The 19,377-nt window shown below is 67.4% G+C and overlaps 1 protein-coding gene across 7 annotated transcripts in view; it reads left to right on the forward strand.

Moving 5' to 3' along the window:
• The window catches only part of SLC12A7 (solute carrier family 12 member 7), a 66,502-nt gene that overhangs the window by 26,279 nt on the left and 20,846 nt on the right, over positions 1-19,377 (forward strand). For 6 of the 7 annotated variants that reach the window (XM_042233972.1, XM_042233973.1, XM_042233974.1 and 3 more), the window contains exons 2-5: positions 14,906-15,000; positions 15,334-15,456; positions 17,501-17,647; positions 18,735-18,789. In XM_042233972.1, coding sequence (XP_042089906.1) covers positions 14,906-15,000; positions 15,334-15,456; positions 17,501-17,647; positions 18,735-18,789 — 420 coding nt within the window. Of the gene's footprint in view, positions 1-12; positions 7,304-14,905; positions 15,001-15,333; positions 15,457-17,500; positions 17,648-18,734; positions 18,790-19,377 lie in introns of those variants that run through there. The other variant, XM_042233975.2, reaches the window with a different exon arrangement.

A 19,377-nucleotide genomic window follows, 5' to 3' on the forward strand; every position in this document is an offset into this window, starting at 1 on the left:
AAGGCGGAGGCCCGGCCGCGCGGGGCGGCGGGCGGGTGGGGGCGGCCGGGGCCGGAGGCGAGGGCGGCTCGCGAGGAGGGGCGGCGGCGGGGCGGGGAGGCGGACGGCGCGCCGGGGAGGGCTGCGGGGCTGCTCTCGCCCCGCTCCCGGGCCCCGCCGGTTCCTCTCGCTGCTCGCTAGTTCCCACCACTGTGCCCGCCCCTGCGGCTCCCCTCTGGCCGCCCCGTCGGCTGCCTGCCGCGGCGCCCGCCCCGAGCTGCGTGGAGCGGGGCGCAGGGCGAGGGCTTCAGGGGCCGTGGGCCCGCGTGTGCTCGCCCCCGTGTCCCTCCCCCACGCCGCCCCGGCCCGGGACGCAGAAGGCACCTTTCCCCAATTCGGGGAGGTTTCATGAGGAGGTGCGAGACGCCCTAGGTAGCTGTGGAGACGGAGGGGGGGTCTCTCCGAGAGCGTCCCCTGGCCCCCCAGGTGACCTGGTGTGACCTCCACCCCCGGAGAGGCCGAGGGGGGCGGAGTGCCTGCCTGTTTCCTTCCCGGCCGCCTCTGCTCCACTGCGCTCCGCTCGCTCTGGGGCAAAGGGCCGCCAGGCAGATAAGCTGCCGGGAGGACCAGCCCGCTGACCTGTGGGGTCCTGAGCTGGAAGGACAGCAGGTCCCTGCTGGGCGGGAAAAGGCCTCCATCGCCCCCACAGAGCTGTGCTCAGACGCGGGTCCTCCTGCCTCTGTGCTTCTGGAGCCTGGAGGTCCCTGGCACTTTCACTTTCTCTTGGTGGGGTGGGGATCCCTGGCCTGCTTCTCCATCACCGGGCTCCAGGCCCTGACTTCCCTACAGGGGATGGGTGGATCGCCCAAGGGCTCCCCTCATCTCTGGGCTGAGTGCAGCATCAGGGAGCAGGTGACCAGGCAGGAAAGACGGTGACGCCAGGGCAGGCGACAGGTCCTTCGAGCCGGCTCCAGGACGAGAGGCCGGATCCCTCCTGGGGCTGTGCACCGTCCCGGCCGGTGAGGGCGGCTCCGCAGGGTCCTGCCCCCTCCCTTGGGGTCTGCCTGCTTTCCCCTGCACAGAGGTATGGGACTGGGCAGGGCTCCAGCCGCCTGCCTGGTGGAAAGCAGGCGGGACTTGCAGGTAGAGTCCCTGAGCCCAGCTCCCCGCCCCCCCCCCCCCATTGCGGCTCCAGCTAGCGGGCCAGTGGCCTTCCCAGGTGAGCCACACCTCCCTGGTCCCCGGGAGCCATCGGGTCCTCAGGGGACCCTTTGTCGCCCCCCAGGAGGGCGCTCCCCCACACGCTGGCCCCTTCTCAGGCGGGCCTCAGTGGCTGTCTGCAGACCTGGACGTGGCTGCAGGGGGGCCATGAGCACCCTGCTCGCCCTCCGTCTGAGGCTCCTGCTTTCTCCACCAAGCCCACTTCAGCCCCTGCCGTGGGCTTGTCTAGAATCGCGTTTGCTTGCGTGTTCAGAGGCAGGGACCCCGGCGAACGCCACATGTGGGCGTCTTGCGTGCCTGTTGACGAGCCCTCCGGGGTCTAAGCTGAGCCTGGCACTTGAACGAGCCGGCGCAGAACTGAACCTGGGACTTCTGTCCTTCACTCGAGCTGCCTTAGAGGAGTGGCCGCGGAGGTCTTGGTTCGCTGCGCTGAGCCCCTGTGGCCCTGCAGGCAGGTGGGCTGCTGCGTTTTGAGTGTGCCTGAAGCCGTCAGCCCACAGTGGTGCCCAGAGAGGCCTTGTGATGGCCGAGGCATTGCCAGTGTGATGGGGCGGCCGGGAAGCAGCTCACATTCTGCTTGTTGAGGGGCCCACCCTGCAGCACGGAACTGCTGGTGGAGCCCCTCGCAGACCCGTGTGCGGGGTCCTTGCCTCCTTGGCCCAGCCCGGGGCCATGCCTACTCATCACAGGGTCACTGAAGATCCTTCCCAACTCTGTGGCTGGCCCTTGAACCCCTGGGGAGGCACCTGGCTTTCTGGGTGGGCCTCCTGATGGTGCTGATGAGACAAGCTCAGGGAGGCCCTCCCTGACCTGGAGCAGGCTGGAGATTGAGGGCTGGGGGAGGGCTGCTCCCAGGGAGGGGCTGGGCTCACTTCTGCAGCCTACTTGGCTGACACGGCCGCAGGACCAGCCCAAGTCAGCCCACCCGAGCCCACGGGCCTGGCACGTGAGCCCGTGACGCGTGGAGGCCGGCCCAGGCTGCCTTTGCTTCCTGCACTCTGCTTGCTCCCCTGTGCTCTGGGCCAGGCCTGCGTGGGGCCCTGTGGTCAGCGTGTGAAGCCAGGGCCCGCTTCCTGGCTGTCCGAGGCCCGGGCCTCCATTGGGGTGCGGCGGCCGACACCCAAGTCTTAACCTTGCGCTGCTGCTGTTGTTTTGACCTTGGCTGAGTCGAGTTGGCAGGCCTGGGCTTTAGAGCTGGGGGGAGGCCTGCAGGCAGTGAGGGGGGGGGCGTCCAGTACTCGGGAGGTGTTGTGTGCCCCCGGGGTATTCGGTCCCGCCCGTCTCCCCACAGACTCTCCCCTCCGACTCTCCCCTCCCCCGGCTCTGCTCTCACTTCCCTTTCCTTCCTGGCTGTTCCTCTTTGGATGCCTTTCCTGTGATTTCCTGCTCTGTGGCTCAAGCCCTGAGGGTCACCTGGGGGCTTCCTTGACCTCTGTGAAGGCAGCCGAGCCTCCTACCCCAGAAGCCCTGGGGGCATCATCTTGGGTCCTGCTGGGGCTGAGGGGTCCGGGGAGCAGGCTCTGTGCTGCCCGTTGCCTGGTGTGGCCGCGGCCCTCCAAGGGCTGGTCCCGTGGGCCGGCCAGGCGCAGGACGTGAGCGCAGCCGCAGGAGCCCGAGACGAGCCTGTGGGTCTCGTCCCGCGGGTCAGGCGTGCGGCCTTGCCCCGTCGCCGGGCTCCAGGAAGGAAGGGCTGCGGACGCTAAGCAGGAAGGGCTGACCCCGGCCCGTGTCCGGCACCCCCACCATGGGAATCTGTGGGCGGTCTGGGCTCTGGACCTCGCTCAGGGAGTCTGTGATGCTGGATGGAGGGGGTGGGAGGGCCAGATTCCATCTTTAAAGGCGCAGGACAGCCCAGGCCTGGATGTTCACGGGCCAGGTGGCCTGCGTCCTGGCCTCCCCGTGCCCGTCGAGGCTCCGGGGCCACCTCCAGGCCACGGGTCCTTTTCTTGGAAACTGGGAGAAGCATTCTGAATCTCCCTGCCAAGCCCTGCAGACCTGCATGTGTGCGTGTTTGCAGGCGTGTGCGGGCCTCGCCGTGGGAGTCCCCGGGGCCGGCTCATGTGTGCTGGGGTGCCTGCGTCTGGTCGGAGGGCTGGAGGTGCTGCCTCCCGGGGACGCCCGTCCCCTGTGGGCTGTGCTGGCCCCGCTCAGACGCCTGTGCCTGGTTCCGAGGCCGGTCTCCGCTCACCTGCCCCCAGGTTCTGTGAGGAGCTTTAGACCCCGCCCTGGGGTCTTTTCCTCTGGAACGCCCCCGGACCCCTGATCTCAACACTATGCTGGGTGGGCGTCTGGGCTGTGGACAGCAGCGGTGCTGGCCGCCTGAGTGGGTGTGAGAGATCCTCCCAAGGGCCTGCCTCTGAGAGCAGCCCCCCAGGGCCCGGGCTGGCCTGGGGCCGCTGGGCCCTAGTTCCCAGCAGCGGCAGTTTGCTCAGTGGCGGTCGTGGAGCGTCCAGCCTGGTCCGTCGCGGTCCAGGGCATCAGTGAGCTCGGCGTCTCTGTGTCACCCTGGGCGAGGGTGGCTGTAGGAACCAGCTCGTGGTTTAGGGTACAAGGGGAGACTGGAGCTTCACGAGCCGCTGGGCGGCAGGGTGGCCTCTCAAGGGGCCGCTTGTGCCCTGGCAGGGAGCCACGGCGCTGCCCACGTAGAGAGCAGGGGCTGCGGGCCGATCTGGTGGGTGCTTGTGCCCCGGCCTTGTGACAGTCCCCCCCGGGGGCCTCTGAGCTGCAGGCCCCCTGCCCTGGGAGCTGCTCCATCCGGGGGAAGACAGCACCCACCTGCCTCCGCGCGTAGCCGGGCTGTGGCCTCGAGCCGGGAGCGGCTGGCCCTGCAGACACACCCTCTGCGAGTGTGGCCCCCTCTGGTGTTGGGGGCACGTGTGTCCTCTGCTGGGCCTGGCTGCCTGAGTAGAGCGAAGGGAGGCAGGCTGGCCACAGTCACACAGACCTGCAGTCTGCCCTCCAGAAACTCAGCTCCCTGGGATGCAGCCCCAAGTGGGGGGCAGGGGAGCCTGGCCTGAGGCCGCCACCTCACGGCAGTGACTCAGGGCCTGAAGCCACGGGACAGTGAGCCTACCCAGGGGGATTCCCTGGGAAGGCGGCCTGGAGCCAGCAGGGCGCCGGGTCCTGTCGGGGTTGATGCCGTGTGAGTGTGTGCCTGTCTGTCTGTGTCTGTTCTGTGTGTGTGTGTCTATGTCTGTGCGTGTCTGCGTGTGTCTGTGTCTTTGCGTGTCTGTTGTGTCTGTGTGTCTCTGTGTGTGTCTTTGCATGTCTGTGTGTGTGCGTGTCTGCGTGTGTCTGTGTCTTTGCGTGTCTGTTGTGTGTGTGTGTGCATGTCTGTGTGTGTGTCTGTGTGTCTCTGTGTCTTTGCATGTCTCTGTGTGTCTGTGTGTCTCTGTGTTTATGCGTGTGTGTCTTTGCGTGTCCCTGTCTGTGCATGTCTGTGTCTGTGTGTGTCTTTGTGTGTCTGGTGTGTGTGTCTCTGTGTATGCATGTCTGTGCATGTCTGTGTCTGTGCGTGTCTGTGTGTGTCTGTGTGTGTCTTTGTGTGTCTGGTGTGTGTGTCTCTGTGTATGCATGTCTGTGCATGTCTGTGTCTGTGTGTGTCTGTGTGTGTCTGTGTGTGTCTTTGTGTGTCTGGTGTGTGTGTCTCTATGTCTGCATGTCTGCATGTCTGTGTCTGTGCGTGTCTGTGCGTGTCTGTGTGTGTCTTTGTGTGTCTGGTGTGTGTGTCTCTGTGTCTGCATGTCTGTGCATGTCTGTGTCTGTGCGTGTCTGTGCGTGTCTGTGTGTGTCTTTGTGTGTCTGGTGTGTGTGTCTCTGTGTATGCATGTCTGTGCATGTCTGTGTCTGTGCGTGTCTGTGCGTGTCTGTGTGTGTCTTTGTGTGTCTGGTGTGTGTGTCTCTGTGTATGCATGTCTGTGCATGTCTGTGTCTGTGTGTGTGTCTTTGCATGTCTCTGTGTCTCTATGTGTGTCTGTGTGTGTGTGTATGTGTCTTTGTGTGTCTGTTCTGTGTCTGTGTGTGTCTGTGTCTGTCTGCATGTCTGTTGTGTATGCGTGTCTGTATGTGTGTGTCTTTGCGTGTCTCTGTCTTTGCATGTCTCTGTGTGTGTGCGTGTCTGTGTGTGTGTCTGTGTGTACGCGTGTGTGTGTCTTTGCGTGTCCCTGTCTGTGCGTGTCTGTGTGTGTCTTTGTGTGTCTGGTGTGTGTGTCTCTGTATGCATGTCTGTGCGTGTTTGTGTCTTTGTGTGTCTCTGTGTGTGTGTCTTTGCGTGTCTGTGTCTTTGTGTGTCTCTGTGTGTCTTTGCGTGTCTGTGTCTTTGTGTGTCTCTGTGTGTGTGTCTTTGCGTGTCTCTCTGGTATCTCTGTCTGTGCATGTCTGTGCGTGTCTGTGCATGTCTGTGTGTGTCTGTGTGTGTCTGGGGCGCTGGCTGGAGCACTGCCCGGTGTGTGGGTCCCTGGCAGCCCCAGGCAGAGGGGCGGCTGTGTGCTCCACGGGCTCCATCAGGGAAGAAGGGGCCCCGAAGGCCAGCAGGGTGTGTGTGTGGAGGGGCCACTCTGCCCAGTGTGCCAGGCCAGGCACCTGGGTGGGGCGGCCGGCTGGGCTGGAGGGACCCGCTGCTGCTCCAGGCCCGGGGCCTGCTGCTTGATGGCGCCCCGAGTCCTGCTGGAGAGTGGGGTCCCCTTCTCGCCCTGGGACTGGAGGGGACTCAAGTGCTTGACTCTAAATGTCTGCTGTTCCCGGCTTCCTGGGTGGCGCTAGCGCTAAAAGAAAGATAGGAAAGAAAGTGAAGTTGCTACGTTGCGTCCAACTCTGTGATCCCAGGGACTGCAACCTGCCAGGCTCCTCTGTCCACAGGATTCTCCAGGCAAGAATCCTGGAGCTGGTTGCCATGCCCTCCTCCAGGGGATCTTCCCAACACAGGGACTGAACCCAGGTCTCCTGCATTGGAGGCAGATTCTTTACTGTCTGAGCCACCAGGGAAGTTCAGTGGTAAAGGACCAGCCTGCAATGCAGGAGACACAAGAGTCTCGGGTTCGATTCCTGAGTCGGGAAGATCCCCTGGAGGAGGAAATGGCAGCCCACGCCAGTATTCCTGCCTGGAGAAGCCCACGGACAGAGGGGCCTGGCGGGCTATGCTCCACAGGGTCACAGAGAGTCGGACACGACTGTGTCACTGAGCACACCACGGCCCCTGCGTGGAGGCGGGCGGTGGGCTGGCAAGCTCTGCCTGGAGGAGGGGGATGGGGGAGACTCGCTGGGCCGCTGGGGGCCGGCCAGGGGCAGTGACGAGCTCGTGGGCCTATCAGGGCTGTGGTCCCCCAGGGCCTGGGTCTGCTGCGGCTCAGGGCGTCACAGGGGTGGCCAGTGGTGTCTGCCAGGCCTAACACCGTGGGCGAGGGGGCTGCCCTCTGCTTCCTGACTCCTGGAGAACCTGTCCGTGGGGACGGGGCTCTGCCCGGCGGCCATAGTCTCGAGCCGACCCCGGCAGGCCCTGGTGCCTGGCCGGGTGACCCCTGGGTTGGCCTGCACTGCTGTGCGGGGGGATTGCGGCCTCAGGCGGGGGTACCTTTCCCGGGCCCGTGGTTGGGCTCAGGGTGGGAATCAGAGGCACAGGCTGTGGGTGGACGTGTGCCGCTGGCCGGCCGCCCGGGGTCTCCGTCCCCAGCCGCACACGTGGGCGGCTTCAGGGCAGAGGCTGCCGTCCGGCGGTGTGTGGGCTGTTGTCTCTGCAGCCACTGCCTTCTGCTCAAGGGGGCAGACCCCCCACCCTGGGGCCCGTGAGACGGAGGCCAGGCCAGGTCTGGGGCCTGGCGGGAGTGGACGGCACCTGGGCCTGGCAGCTGGGCCCTGGGGCCTTGCGGGCTGCGGCGGGCGGCCTGGAGCAGCGCTGTCTGCAGAGAGCAGAGCACGAAGGGTTAACACGTTTCTTCCATGAGAAAGCGGGCGCTCCCCGAGAGCCAGGCCTGGTCTGCGCAGATAAGCTGTGCTGCGGTGGGACCAGCCCAGGAATGAGACGCCCTGGCTCCCCCATCCATGGCTGCTGCCCCGTCCACGGCAACCCGCGCTGTGCTGGGTCCGGAGCCTGCTGCCAGGAGCCCCAGTGAGTGCCCCGTCCAGGTGCCCTTGTGGCTGGGGGGGCGGGGGTCCGCAGCCGTGCCCCTGGAGGGTGGGTGGGAGCCGTTGGTGCTGGGTCTTGCCTGGGGCCTTGGGCGTCTGTACAGGCCAGCTGCCCGCGTCTCTGCGCGAGCCCAGAGGCGGGCCCCCGCTGCCTTAGTTTCCTCTTTTCGGGGTGCTTTCTGTTTGAGAACAGAGTCGGGGGAGGTGTAAGTTCCGTTTCTGAGCTCCGTGTGGCCAGGGTGGGACCCATGACCTGTCCTCAGGCTGTGTGCTGGGAGGGGAGCTGGACGGGCCTGCGGGCCTGCAGCTGCTCTGCAGCCAAGCCTGTCTGGGGTCTGCACGCGGTTCGTGTAAGGCTGTCCCCCAGGGTACCATCTCTCATGTGTCCCCTGAAGTGGGCTGTCCCCCAGGGAGTCGGGAGGCCCCTCAGAGACTCCACACCTTGCTGAGGCGTCTCACCCTGCCTGCTCTCCTGCCCTGGAGCTGGCCTGTCCCAGAGGTGGCCCTTGGGTCAGGCCCAGTTCTCAGGAGGCTCGCGGGATGGGACGGTCCCTGGGGAGGGATCGTGTGGAGCCAGCATCAGAGGAGAGGAGCCCCAGGTGGTTCTTGGGTTTCCTCCTTTCTCTGAGAGGGTCTTGACCACAGCCAGATGGAGCCTGCGCCGGTAATGGGAGCCGTCCCCAGAGGCTGCTGGGGTGCCCGCCTCCCGCCTTCGGCCCTGGCTGGGCCAGCTCTGTGCCCCACCTAGGCTGGGATCACAGCCGCGGATCCTCGAGAAAGGAGTGGCCAGAGCGGCCGTGGCCCCCACGTGACGGAGGGGTGGCAGGGAGCCAGGCTCCCTGAGTCCACCGGCGGCCCTCACCACCCAGCGCGGGGTCATGTCCAGACGGGGGGAAAGTCCCTGGAACACACTCTGTTCTGGAGGGCCCAGCTGCGCCCCGTCCCACACGCGTGTGTTGGCCGTGCGGCTGTGTGCACCCCGGGTGTCCGGCTGCTCCTCGGTGTCGGCGCCTCTTGGCAGCCGAGATGCCCGGAGCTGCGTCTCAGCAGGTCGTGTCTGCGGCCCAGCTGTTGGGGTGGCCGTGGCCTTGGGCCTGGTGGAAGGGCAGCCGTGTTCCTCCCGCCCCGGAGCCTTCCTGAGTCCTTCTCTGAGTCCCCCCCGTCCTAGGTGTCTTGCAGGAGCACCTTTGTCCCTGGGCTCTGTGGGACAGCGTGAGAGGCGGCGGTGGCGGGTTAGCAGCCGGTGAGCGGGACACAGCTGGGCCGGTGGCCCTGCCGCCCGCTGCGGGTTTCGGCTCATTCCTGGTCACGCCAGAGTGCTGGTGGTGGGATGCCCCCCCAGGAGTGAGTGTCCTTTCACGAGGGCCCTTCGGAGGTGCCGTGAGCAGGCCCTGCCCGCCTCTCCACACTGAGCTCCCCCGCCCACCAGGCGCTGGCTCCGGGCGGCCAGCCAGATGCCAGGCGCACACGTGTGGAGGGCACTCCCAGGTGGGGGCAGGGTGCCGGGCCCGCCTCCTGCCTGGCACCATGGTCCGGGCGTGGGACGCTGCCTGTAGCTTTGGCAGGGGGGCTGTGTTGGTGGTGGGGTCAGCTTGGGGCAGAAGGGCTGGGTGCACAGGAGAGAGACTAAATTTGCCAACCCGGGGTCCCCCGGCCAGGCCCCTAGCACATGGCGACTCAGCGTCTGGTCCTCCCTGAGATGGCAAGGGGGCCTCGCAGGCCAAGAGCAAGCGTCAGGGAGACCCGCAGAGGCTCTGGTGCTCGGGGCCTATCCGCCCCGCAGAGGCTCCGGGGGGCTCGTCCCCACCTGTGGAGGCTCTGGGGGGCTCGTTCCCCCCGCGGAGGCTCTGGGGGACTCAGGGCCCGTACCCCCTGCGGAGGCTCCGGGGGAGCTCGTCCCCACCTGCTGAGGCTCTGGGGGGCTCGTCCCCCCTGCGAAGGGTCCAGGGGTCTCGTCCCCCCTGCGGAGGCTCTGGGGGGCTCGTCCCCCCTGCGAAGGGTCCAGGGGTCTCGGCCCCACTGCGGAGGCTCTGGGGCGCTTGGAGCCCACCCACCTGCCGCCCCCCTTGCGGCTCCCAGCTGTGGGCTGGAGCGTCCGTCTCCCGCCGGAGCCCCGGGTGGGAAGGCCGGTCAGCCCTCCAGGACAGACGCTGGGGGAGATGCCGTGCCGGGGGCGGTGTCGGCTGGAGGGGCCGTGGGGGCGCCTGGTTGCTGCTCCCCTCTCAGGGTTGCCTCTGTCTTTGCCGCAGAGCGAGTCACTGCTTCAGCCCCGGGCTTGCTGTGGGAGCAGCGTGGCCCCCAGGCTCGAGCGGTCCTGACTCTCCAGCCTGATTGCAGCCCCGGGCTTGCTGTGGGAGCAGCGTGGCCCCGGGCTCGAGCGGTCCTGACTCTCCAGCCTGATCGCAGCCCCGGGCTTGCTGTGGGAGCAGCGTGGCCCCCGGGCTCGAGCGGTCCTGACTCTCCAGCCTGATCGCAGGGCGCTCCTTCTTGGCCCGTGCCCCTCGGGGCGTGCACTGGTGTCCAGGCCCTGGATTTCAGATCCAGCGTCAATCCTGGCCACAGAGCACGGAGGGCAGGGGCCGCTCGTTAACTCTGAGTGTTGTGGGACCTAAAACTCCTAGTCCGAGCCCCAGGTGACGCGGAGGAAAGCCCGCCGCGGGGGCTGTGGCCACATGGGGAGCTCAGGGAGTGGCCAGCCGGGCTCACCACGAGGTTGGCAGGCGAGGCCGCTGTCCTGGCGGTGCCCTGCACCCCCGGGAGGGCTGGGTGCCCCCGTCGGCCGCGCCCCTGTGCAGGCCGCCCATGCTTGGTGGCGGGCGGGGGCCATCGTGGGCCAGCTGACCCTCGGGAGCGCCCCTGGCCCTGAGCCTGGGGTTCTTTCCCGAGACTCGTGCTGAACCCCAAACACGGAGGCGGAGGAGCTGCTGTCCTCGGGGCCTCGGCGGGCAGGGCTCTGACCGAGGCTCTGCCCCCGCCTGGTCCCGGTCGCCCCCCACGCTCTGCGGAAGGCCCTGCCGTGATCATGACAGGGACTCCCAGTCTCCTCTGGGGAGCAGGAGCTGGAGCGCCGTGCAGACCTCCCGGCCGAATCTGGGGCCCTGCGTCCCGCCCATCCCTGGTCCCCACTTGCACGTACTGATCCGGGGTTCAGTTTCCATCTCGTGGAGCCATCAGTCGGGCATCGAAACTGGTGAGGGGAAGCCAGCTGCAGGGCAGATGACAAGCGTGGAGGCCACGGGGTGGGTCAGCGTGTGGGGTGAGCCCCAGCTGCGGCACGCTGGGGGCTTCTGAGGGGCCCCCGCCTGTGAACCGAGGTGGGCTGTGCATGTGAGGGGGAACAGACAGACGGGCCAGCTCTGCTGGGGGCAGTGGGGGTCCACCCCACGGTTTCCAGGCCATTCTGTGATTAGACGTCTGACGCGAGCCTGGCCTGCCCGTGGGGTTAACCGTGGGGGTTAACCTGCCCCACCTTAACCTGTGGGGCTGCCTGTCTTGAGCGCCATGCCTGGGGACAGCAGGGTGGGGCCTGCCCTCCGGCCCGGCCTGGCCCCGGACACCTGGTCTGCATCCGGGGCGCCCTCGTCACATGGCCTGAAGGCCGCTGGGCCCTTGGGGGCACCGGGGGACCTGCCCCCGGAGGATGGATGCTTCGGGGCCCCCGGGATTCCCTCTGCTTGGGCTGGTCCTGGGGCCCCGTCATCACGGACAAGCAGAGTGGACACGGGCTGCAGGCCTGGGGCGGGGTCTGGGCCCCAGGAGGACCCCCGCCCTTCAGAGCCCCCACGTGAACGGAGGGCTCAGGCCCTGGGGGTCTCCGCGCCAGGGACTCTTCTGTGCACGCAGGAGTTGTGGCCTGCTGCTCCCTTGAGGTAAAAGTGGGCGCTGTCCAGAAGCGATAGTGATTCAGGGTGACAGGTGTTTCCATCTTGTGGAAGCACAGGTGAGCCCCGCAGGTGGAAACGTTGGATTTTTCCTTTAATTACAACCCTGATCTCTGTGCGTGGGTGTTTTGCGTTTTTTATCTTGGCCTTGCTGGGTCTCTGTTGCTGCCCAGGCCTTCTCTGCTGCAGTGAGCAGTGGCTTCTCATTGTGGCGGCCCCTCTTGCTGTGGACCACAGGCTCCAGGGCACGTGGGGTCTTCCCAGCCCAGGGCTGGAACACGTCTCCTGCTTGGCAGGCCGCTCCTCACCCCGGGGCCGCCGGGGGGCCCAGGAGGCACTTGTTCTTTGACCTTTAGTCGGGTCTCGGCTGGAGCGGGTTGAGGAGAAGGCTGCCCCTGGCCCGGTCCAAGCCCCCCACCCGTGGCCGCTGCTTGCTTGGAACGCGCTTGTCTCCGTGGTGCTGGGCCCGAGCCCTGGGGACGCCTCGAGGGCTGACTCCCCGCCCCCGTCTCCAGGAGGGGAGGCAGGCGAGTCCTGGTTGAAGGCTGAGCGGAGCAGACGGTGGTCCCCCGTGGGAACTGAGGCTCGCGGTGTGCTGGGGGAGGCCTCCAGGCCGGGGGTTTCAGAGATGCTCGAGGCGTGTGCTGCTGTGCCTGTGGTGTGTTTTGTGTGTGTCCCGCGTCCTCTGTGCGCGTTGCACGTGGCGTCTACGCCGTGGTCAGAAGCCGCAGGTGGGACAGCAGAGGCCCCCCAGGCGCCGGGCTTCCTGTGTGCACGCCCTTGCCGCACTCGCCCCACCTGCAGCGTGCGGCCCGTCGTGGCTTGGGGGGTGTTCGAGGCGTCGTCTCCCAGTCTCCACGTCGTCCTGTGTGGCTACCACATCCACCTGGCCCGGGTCCGCGCACCTGGTGGTGGCCTGTCCCGTGCCCCGGCCCCTTCTGTTCCCGTCCAGCCTCTGGTCTCAGAGCTCCCTCGGTCGGGGGGGACGGGCGGGCTGTCCCAGCTCCCGATTGAGGTCGCCGCTTGCTTTCCCAGCCGTGCCTGGGAGTTAGACCCTCTGCAGGTGCCTGGCCGCCCTGTGCCCAAGGGCTTTCAGGCCGACCTGCCAGAGAACCCCCAACCACAGGCTGTGCTTCCAAGGTGGGGGCTGGGGTGGGCGCCCCAGGGCTTTTGTGCTGAGCAGAGCGGAGGCCCTGCTGGCACCAGCCGCCTCTCCCGGCTGAGAAATACAAGACCCAGGCGGGGGCCGTGACTTTGTGCAAGGTCGGGCAGACAGGGAACCCGACACCCCTCCGGGGGCGGCCGGCGCCTGGGGCTGGGCCGCCTGCATGTCCTCCAGCGTCCCGTCCGCAGACAGCTCTCTGCAGCTTCTGTTTACGCCAGAGACTCAGTCGGAAACGCTGGCATCTCGTTACCAGAAAAAGGATCGTGATTACCAGAAAAGCGTGGTCCTGGGGACGGGACAGGACGCTGAGCGACCGGCGGGAAGGAGAGGAGGGGCCGCGCTGCCCGAGACGCCCGCCGAGCAGGGAGGGGGCGCTCAGGCGCGAGTGCTCGCCCGGTTGAGGGCAGCTGAAGGCCGCTGTGCTTCTTAAAGGGCTTCCCGGGTGACGCGAGTGGCAGAGAGCGTGCCAGTGCGGGAAACATCAGAGGCGCAGGCCCGACCCCTGAGTCGGGAAGACGTCCTGGGGAGGAAACGGGGTCCGTAGGTGTGTGCTGTGGGCTTTGTTTCACCCTGACACCAGAACCTCGGCTTCAGAGAACACACTCGAGCGCAGGATTGCGCGTCCCCCTGGTGCTGGCCCTCCCGCCCCGCGCTCCCTGCTGCCCCTCCTCTCACTCCGTCCCATCTGCCGAGAGCAGGCGCCGGCGCTGTGCTGTCTGCGGCTCCCAGAACAGGCGCGTTTCCTCTCGCGAGCCCTGCGGTCCAGTCACAGGCATCAGGACCTGCAGTGAGTGAGTGCAGGTCCTGGGTTTCGCCATCAGCCCAACAACATCTTTCGTGAAAAGTGCCGGGCCGTGCTCTGCACCCTGACGCCCCACCTCCGTCTTCTTTCACCCCCTTCTGGAACCTTCCTGAGCCTTATGGAGCCGGCCTCTGTCCCCGTGGCCTCTCTCCTGAGGAGGGTGGTCCCCACTTGGCTTTCAGCTCATGTTGGGGCTCAGGAGCCCCAGCAGGCACGTCCTCTCCTGGGTATCGTCAGCCCATGACCCTCACGTTCACCTGACCTTGGTTTGCTGGGTGGTCGGCTCATCTGGGCACCACCCTGCCATGTGGGCAGCTGGAGGGGCCATGGGCAGCCCTGTCCCTGCCTCCAGCTCTCACCCATGCTCCTAGTGTCTGTTGGCAATGCCCCCACCCCCTGCAAGCACTGACCCCATCTCTGGGCCCCACGGACCTGTGCCCCCACGGTGGTCCCCGGGGCTGGCAGCGGGCAGTGCGGGTCCATCCAGCAGGGGCCAGGGCTCTGCCTGCTGAGTGCTTCCACGGGCTGGGCCCTGGGCAGCTTCTAGGGAGGGGCTAGGAGGCCTGGGAGGTGGGGCATGGAGCTGAGTGGAGCCTCTGGATTTTGGGGGGCTCGGCAGGGGGCGACCTCTGGGCCTCAGCAGCTCCTATTTGTCTCGTGGCGAGGCGTGGGGACGTGGACGGACGGAACATGCTCACCCTGTGTGTCTGGGCTGGGCTTTTTCTGGGGACTTGGGGGTCACCCGTGAGTCACCCCCCACCCGCCACCCCGACCCCCGACAGGGCCTAGTGAGTGGGTGATTCTCTGCCGTGGCCGGGCTTGGGGCTGGTCCCCGCTCAGTCCTTTCAGCAGGGCCGGGTCGGCCGTGGCGGGCCCATGGGTGGTGCTGACGTGCAGGAGGCCCCGGCCACTCCTCCAGCTCGCCTGTGTCCCGGGCGGCCCCCAGAGTGGCGCTGGTCCTGAGCCAGGGCGATGCTGAGAGCGGTGCCCACCTGGTTTTTCTGCTTATGTTGCGCTGGAGCACACCGTTAGGTCCGTGTCTGAGGATCTGGGCTGACCCATCATTGCTCTGTGGATGGCTGATGCCAGTGGCCTCCATACACTCGCAGTGGGGTTCGCGGCCCAGGCCTTCCCGACAGGAACAGCTGCAGAGACGGCAGGGCCGCGGTGGGCCACCTGCCTGTGGGTGCTGCGTGTGGGCTCCAGGCCCCTCACGGGGCGGGGCTCCCAGCGGGCGGGGTCCCTAGGCCCGGGGGACGGAGGCGCTGTCAGGGCAGAGCCTTCTTACAAAGGCCGGTCCCCGCGGACACTCGAGGCCAGGCTGGCGGGAGCCGCTGGTCAGGAGATGTTTGTCCTGGGGGAACTTGTGATGCTGGAGCCGGACCCCAAGCTCTTGGACCCAGCTCTGCCCTCAGCCTCGTCTCTGCCTGGCGCCCTCGACTGGGCAGATCACCGAGGGCGTGAGAGCCAGGCCGAGAGGGGCCGGTTCCCTTGTCACCGCCCCCCTCACCCCTCCCCGGGACTCCCGCCCCGTCTGACCACGCCCCTGCCACGGCTCGCTGAGCCCCGCCCCATCTGACCGGGCCCCGCCCCATCTCACTGAGCCCCGCCCCGTCTGACCGGGCCCCGCCCCGTCTCACCGGGCCCCGCCCCGTCTCACTGAGCCCCGCCCCGTCTGACCGGGCCCCGCCCCGTCTCACTGAGCCCCGCCCCGTCTGACCGCGCCCTGCCCCGCAGGAGACGGACACCCCAGGGAGAGCAGCCCGTTCATCAGCCATGGGGAGGCGGACACAGAGAGCGTCTACGAAGGGAAGAACATGGCGCTGTTCGAGGTGAACCTCACTTCCCCCTCTGAGCGGGAGGTGGCGGGAGAAGCCGTTCTCCACACGAGAGGCCCAACCCCGGGCTCACGGTGAACGGAGGGTCCCCGCCGAGGCCTCAGGGAGCCCCTCGGAGGGGCTGGACCTGGGCCATTTGGGAGCCCTGGAGCTCTGACCTCGAACCCCTGACCCCTGGGCTGTGTCCTGAGCCCCCTGCCCACTTTGGATATGTGGGCCTCAGGGCAAACGGAGCGGGGGCACCCCCCGGGTGGTTGATTTGGTCAGTTGGGCGATATCTCCGGGGTGGGGATGGGTAACTGACTCCACAGCTTGGCCCCAAAACAGGAGGAGATGGACAGTAACCCCATGGTGTCCTCGCTGCTCAACAAGCTGGCCAATTACACTAACCTGAGTCAGGGTGTGGTGGAGCATGAGGAAGCAGAGGACAGCCGGCGGCGCCAGGCCAAGGTGAGCCCCGCCCCGGCCCCTGGCCTGCAACTGCCCCCCCGTGCCCCGGCCCCCAGGCCACGGTGCCCCCCTCCCCAGGCTCCAGCCCCCAGGCCACGGTGCCCCCCACCCCGGGTCCCAGGCCTGTGACTGCCCCCTGCCCTGGCTCCCAGGCCACGGTGCCCCCCACCCTGCAGCCGCCCCCCAGCCCCCAGGACCCCAGGCCAAGGTGCCCCCCACCCTGCAGCCGCCCCCAGCCCTTGGGCCCCCAGCCCACGGTGGCCCCCACCCCGGGCCCCCGACTCCCTGGGTTGTCAAGAACCCTATCCTGCCCCTGCCTTCCCAGGGGCCTTATTTCTGAGTGTTGTCTCTGGGACTCTCCCAAGATGAGCTGAGCTGCCTGCGGATCCCCGCGGAGGCCCTGTGTGCACAGGGGAGATTGTGAACTCGTGTCCCGGGCAGATGGCCCGGCCTCCGTCCTCCGGGGGCTGGGAGCAGGTGCCGCAGGCCACCCAGGACTCTCTGTATAACCGTCTGTGTGGCCGGGTTTGCCGGATGCCCCCACCGCCCCACCGAGGACTGAGCGTGGGTCCCTCCAAATGAGGGGCACCGAGGTGGGGTGTCCATCCCCCGAAGGTACCTTTTCCAGGGTCCAGGCGCCTCTTCATGTCCTGGGCCTGGGGACCACTCGGGTTGACCCTTCAAAGTGGCCTCTTCTGCAGTGTTGGGGGCCCTGAGTGGCCTTTCAGGACGGGGCTCATCTCAGCTGCTGGCCCTGGCTGGGCTGGGGGCTGGCCTCGCATCACTCTCTTGTTTGCCGCCAGGCCCTGAGCCCCCAGTCCCCCCCAGATTCCCCCCGTAACTGCTTTGATCGTCAGTCGCCAACACTCGGGGTCTAGGCTGTGGGGCTGTCCTGGCCTCAGGCTGAGCCTGCCCGGCATCGGCGCGCCCCAGAGTCAGCTCCCGGGGCATCTGCTCTGCAGGCGTTCCTGTGTCGCCCGCCCAGTCTTCCTCAGAAGCCCCCCTGGCTTCCTTGGAGGGGTGTCTGGGGGCTGGACTGTGTCTCCCCAGCCTCCACAGGATGCCGCGTTTCAGGCAGCCTGGCCACTTTTAAGGGAAATGTTTTTGCAACCTGGTCCTCCGGTTTTTTTCCTCTTGCTCACCAGAATTTAAGCTGCTCCCCCAGTTAAACATTCTCTTCTTGGCCAGGTGACCCCAGATCCCGAGCGGGCCACCTGACGCTGGGGTCACACCGGCCGTCGGCAGGACGGGCTGGCCCCCGGCCCTGACGCTGGGGTCTCGCCGGCCGTCGGCAGGATGGGCTGGCCCCCGGCCCTGTTCTCCCCTGGGGGGCTTCCTGGGCCATGGTCTGTGCAGGGTCCCGGCCGTTTCCATCACACGCCCTCCCACAGTTACCCCGCAGTGGGGCAGCCCCTCTACCAGACTGCGTCTGGGCCCCGTGCGGGTGGGACCCTTGGGAAGCGGTGGCCCGCAGGCGGCACGTGCCCCTTGCACCCTCACGGGTCTCCCCTCGCTGGACATCCACCTTGTGGTCAGGACCCAGCGGGTGCCTGTTGTGGTTTGGGGCCTGGCAGCTAGTGCCCGGTCCTTCCTCTGGCCTCTCTTCCTCCAAGTTGGGGTCTCCTGAGAAATGGGGTGCAGGTGTGCTGGGCAGGTCGCTCTATCTCCCCACTTTCTCGTGCGCTACCAGGAGAGGAGGGTGGAGCCTGCCCCTGCCCCAGGTGGGGGATCCTGCTCCGGGTTCTGTCCGAGCCCTAGGCATCCTCCGCATCCTTGGGGCTTACAGTCCCAGGGCCCGGGGCGTGCACGCGGCTCCTGGGCGGAGGGGGCCGGCCCGGCCCTGGCGGCCTCTCCGTGTCTTCCCGGGGCCCGGCGTGCACGCGGCTCCTGGGCTGAGGGGAGCTGGCCCAGCCCGGGGCGTGCATGCGGCTCCTGGGCGGAGGGGGCCGGCCCGGCCCTGGCGGCCTCTGCGTGTCTCCCCGTCCCCCATCCCCCGGCGTGCACGTGGCCCCCGCCCGCCCTGACGGCGCCCTCCCCCTTGCAGAGCCCTGGCATGGGCACCTTCATCGGCGTCTACCTGCCCTGCCTGCAGAACATCCTGGGCGTGATCCTCTTCCTGCGCCTCACGTGGATCGTGGGGGCGGCTGGCGTGCTGGAGTCCTTCCTGATCGTATCCATGTGCTGCACCTGCGTGAGTGGGGGGGGCGTTGGGCCCCTGTGAGGGTGCCCCCACTTTCGGCTGTGTGTGGGGGCCCGGCCCGTGGGCAGGTTGGCCCTTGGCTGCTGACGGGTGGGTGGGGCTGGGGGCTGCTGAGGTCTCCACAGAAGCAGGGTGAGTGAGCACCCCTGGACGGTCTCCACTCCCAGCTGGCCGCCCTGCGCTTGCAGCAGCGCCCCTGCCCGCTGGGAGCCTCTGGGTGATTCCCGGGGCTCCTATTGGCAGGAGGGGACGCCTACTGGTGACGCGTTCAGACCTGGGTGCACCAGGCCCCCTCAGGTGGCCCCTGGCCCCTGCCCTGCCCCCGCCTCCATTCCTGTGGCGAGGAGGGCCAGTCAGCCGCCCTGATCGCGAGTGCCACCAGCCCGAGAGGACCCAGTGAGCAGAAGAGGGGTCACGGTGGGGTCGCGCCACACTGTTCTGCACCTAGTGCCCCTGGGAGCACTTTTGGAAGAATCTCCCCCAAAACCTATGAAAGCGGGAGACAGAGCAGGGCCTCGTGAGCTGGAATCGCTCGCAGCAGGACCCGGCCGGCGGGCTGCCGAGGCCTCGAGCTTCCCGGGGCTGCTCCATCCGGTTTCCAGGTTGTGAAGCGATTGCCCCGCAGCCCGCAGGTGTGGCCCCCTGTGCAGATGGTGGGGGGAGGCGGCCCACCCTGGACAGGGTCCCGTGGTCCTCCGCCCCAGGGTGGGGGTGCACAGATGGGGTCTTGGGCACGTCACAGGAGGTGTGCCTCCACGGGATTCCCCTGCATCCTCCCAGGAAACAGGCATCTCAATGGGGCCCCTTGCTTCCCACGGGGAGTGGGCACCCACTAGAAGCCAGCCCTTCAGGGCAGGAGGGCCTTGAGCTGGGGAACCCCTGGGTGATCCCAGGAGCTCGACGTTGGGGGTCAAGTAGCCGAGGTCCTGAGTGCCCCAGCCACGCGCCTGCCTGGTCCCTCTGTGGTCAGAAGCTGGGAGCTGGCCTGTAGGTGTCCCTGCCCGGGCCTGGCGCCATCTTCGTGCTGAGGTGTCTTGGAAACCGTCCATCTTCTGAGGGGCTCCTTGTTTATCCGCAGACGATGCTGACCGCCATCTCTATGAGTGCCATCGCGACCAACGGCGTGGTCCCAGGTAGGGGAGCTGTGGGCAGCCGGGCCAGGCGGGGAGGGGCTGCGTGGCCATTTCCTATGACCTTTGCACCCTGGGTGGCCTCGGGCTTCCGAGGCGGCTCAGTGGAGAAGAACCCGCCTGCAGTGCGGGAGACCCGGGTTGGATCCCTGGGTCGGGAAGATCCCTGGAGAAGGGAATAGCAGCCTCCTCCAGAGTTCCTGCCTGGAGAATCCCATAGACAGAGGAGTCGCGGTCCACGGGGTTGCAAAGCATCGGACACGACCGAGTGACTGAAGCACCCCCACCACCAGGTGGCCTCAGGATAGCAGAGAGCAGTCCCGTGGCGGGAGGGAGCCTGCGTCCCGAGGGGCAGACGGCAGGGGGGCTCGCCCTCCAGGGGCCCCATGGGCGGAGACAGGGCTTGAACAGGGAGGTTGAACAGGGAACCCCCCTGCCCACCATGTCCCCAGCCCCAGGCGCGTCGGGGCTTCTGTGAGGCCAGGTGGGGTGTGTACTTGCGGCTCGTCCCCTGGAGCCCGAACACCCAGGGTCCCTGTGAGACTGGGTTTCTCCTCCGAGACGCCTCCGTGGCGTTTCCTGTCCTGTTCA

This window comes from Ovis aries, chromosome 16 (genome assembly GCF_016772045.2).
Source record: "Ovis aries strain OAR_USU_Benz2616 breed Rambouillet chromosome 16, ARS-UI_Ramb_v3.0, whole genome shotgun sequence".
Classification (NCBI taxonomy): Eukaryota; Metazoa; Chordata; class Mammalia; order Artiodactyla; family Bovidae; genus Ovis; species Ovis aries.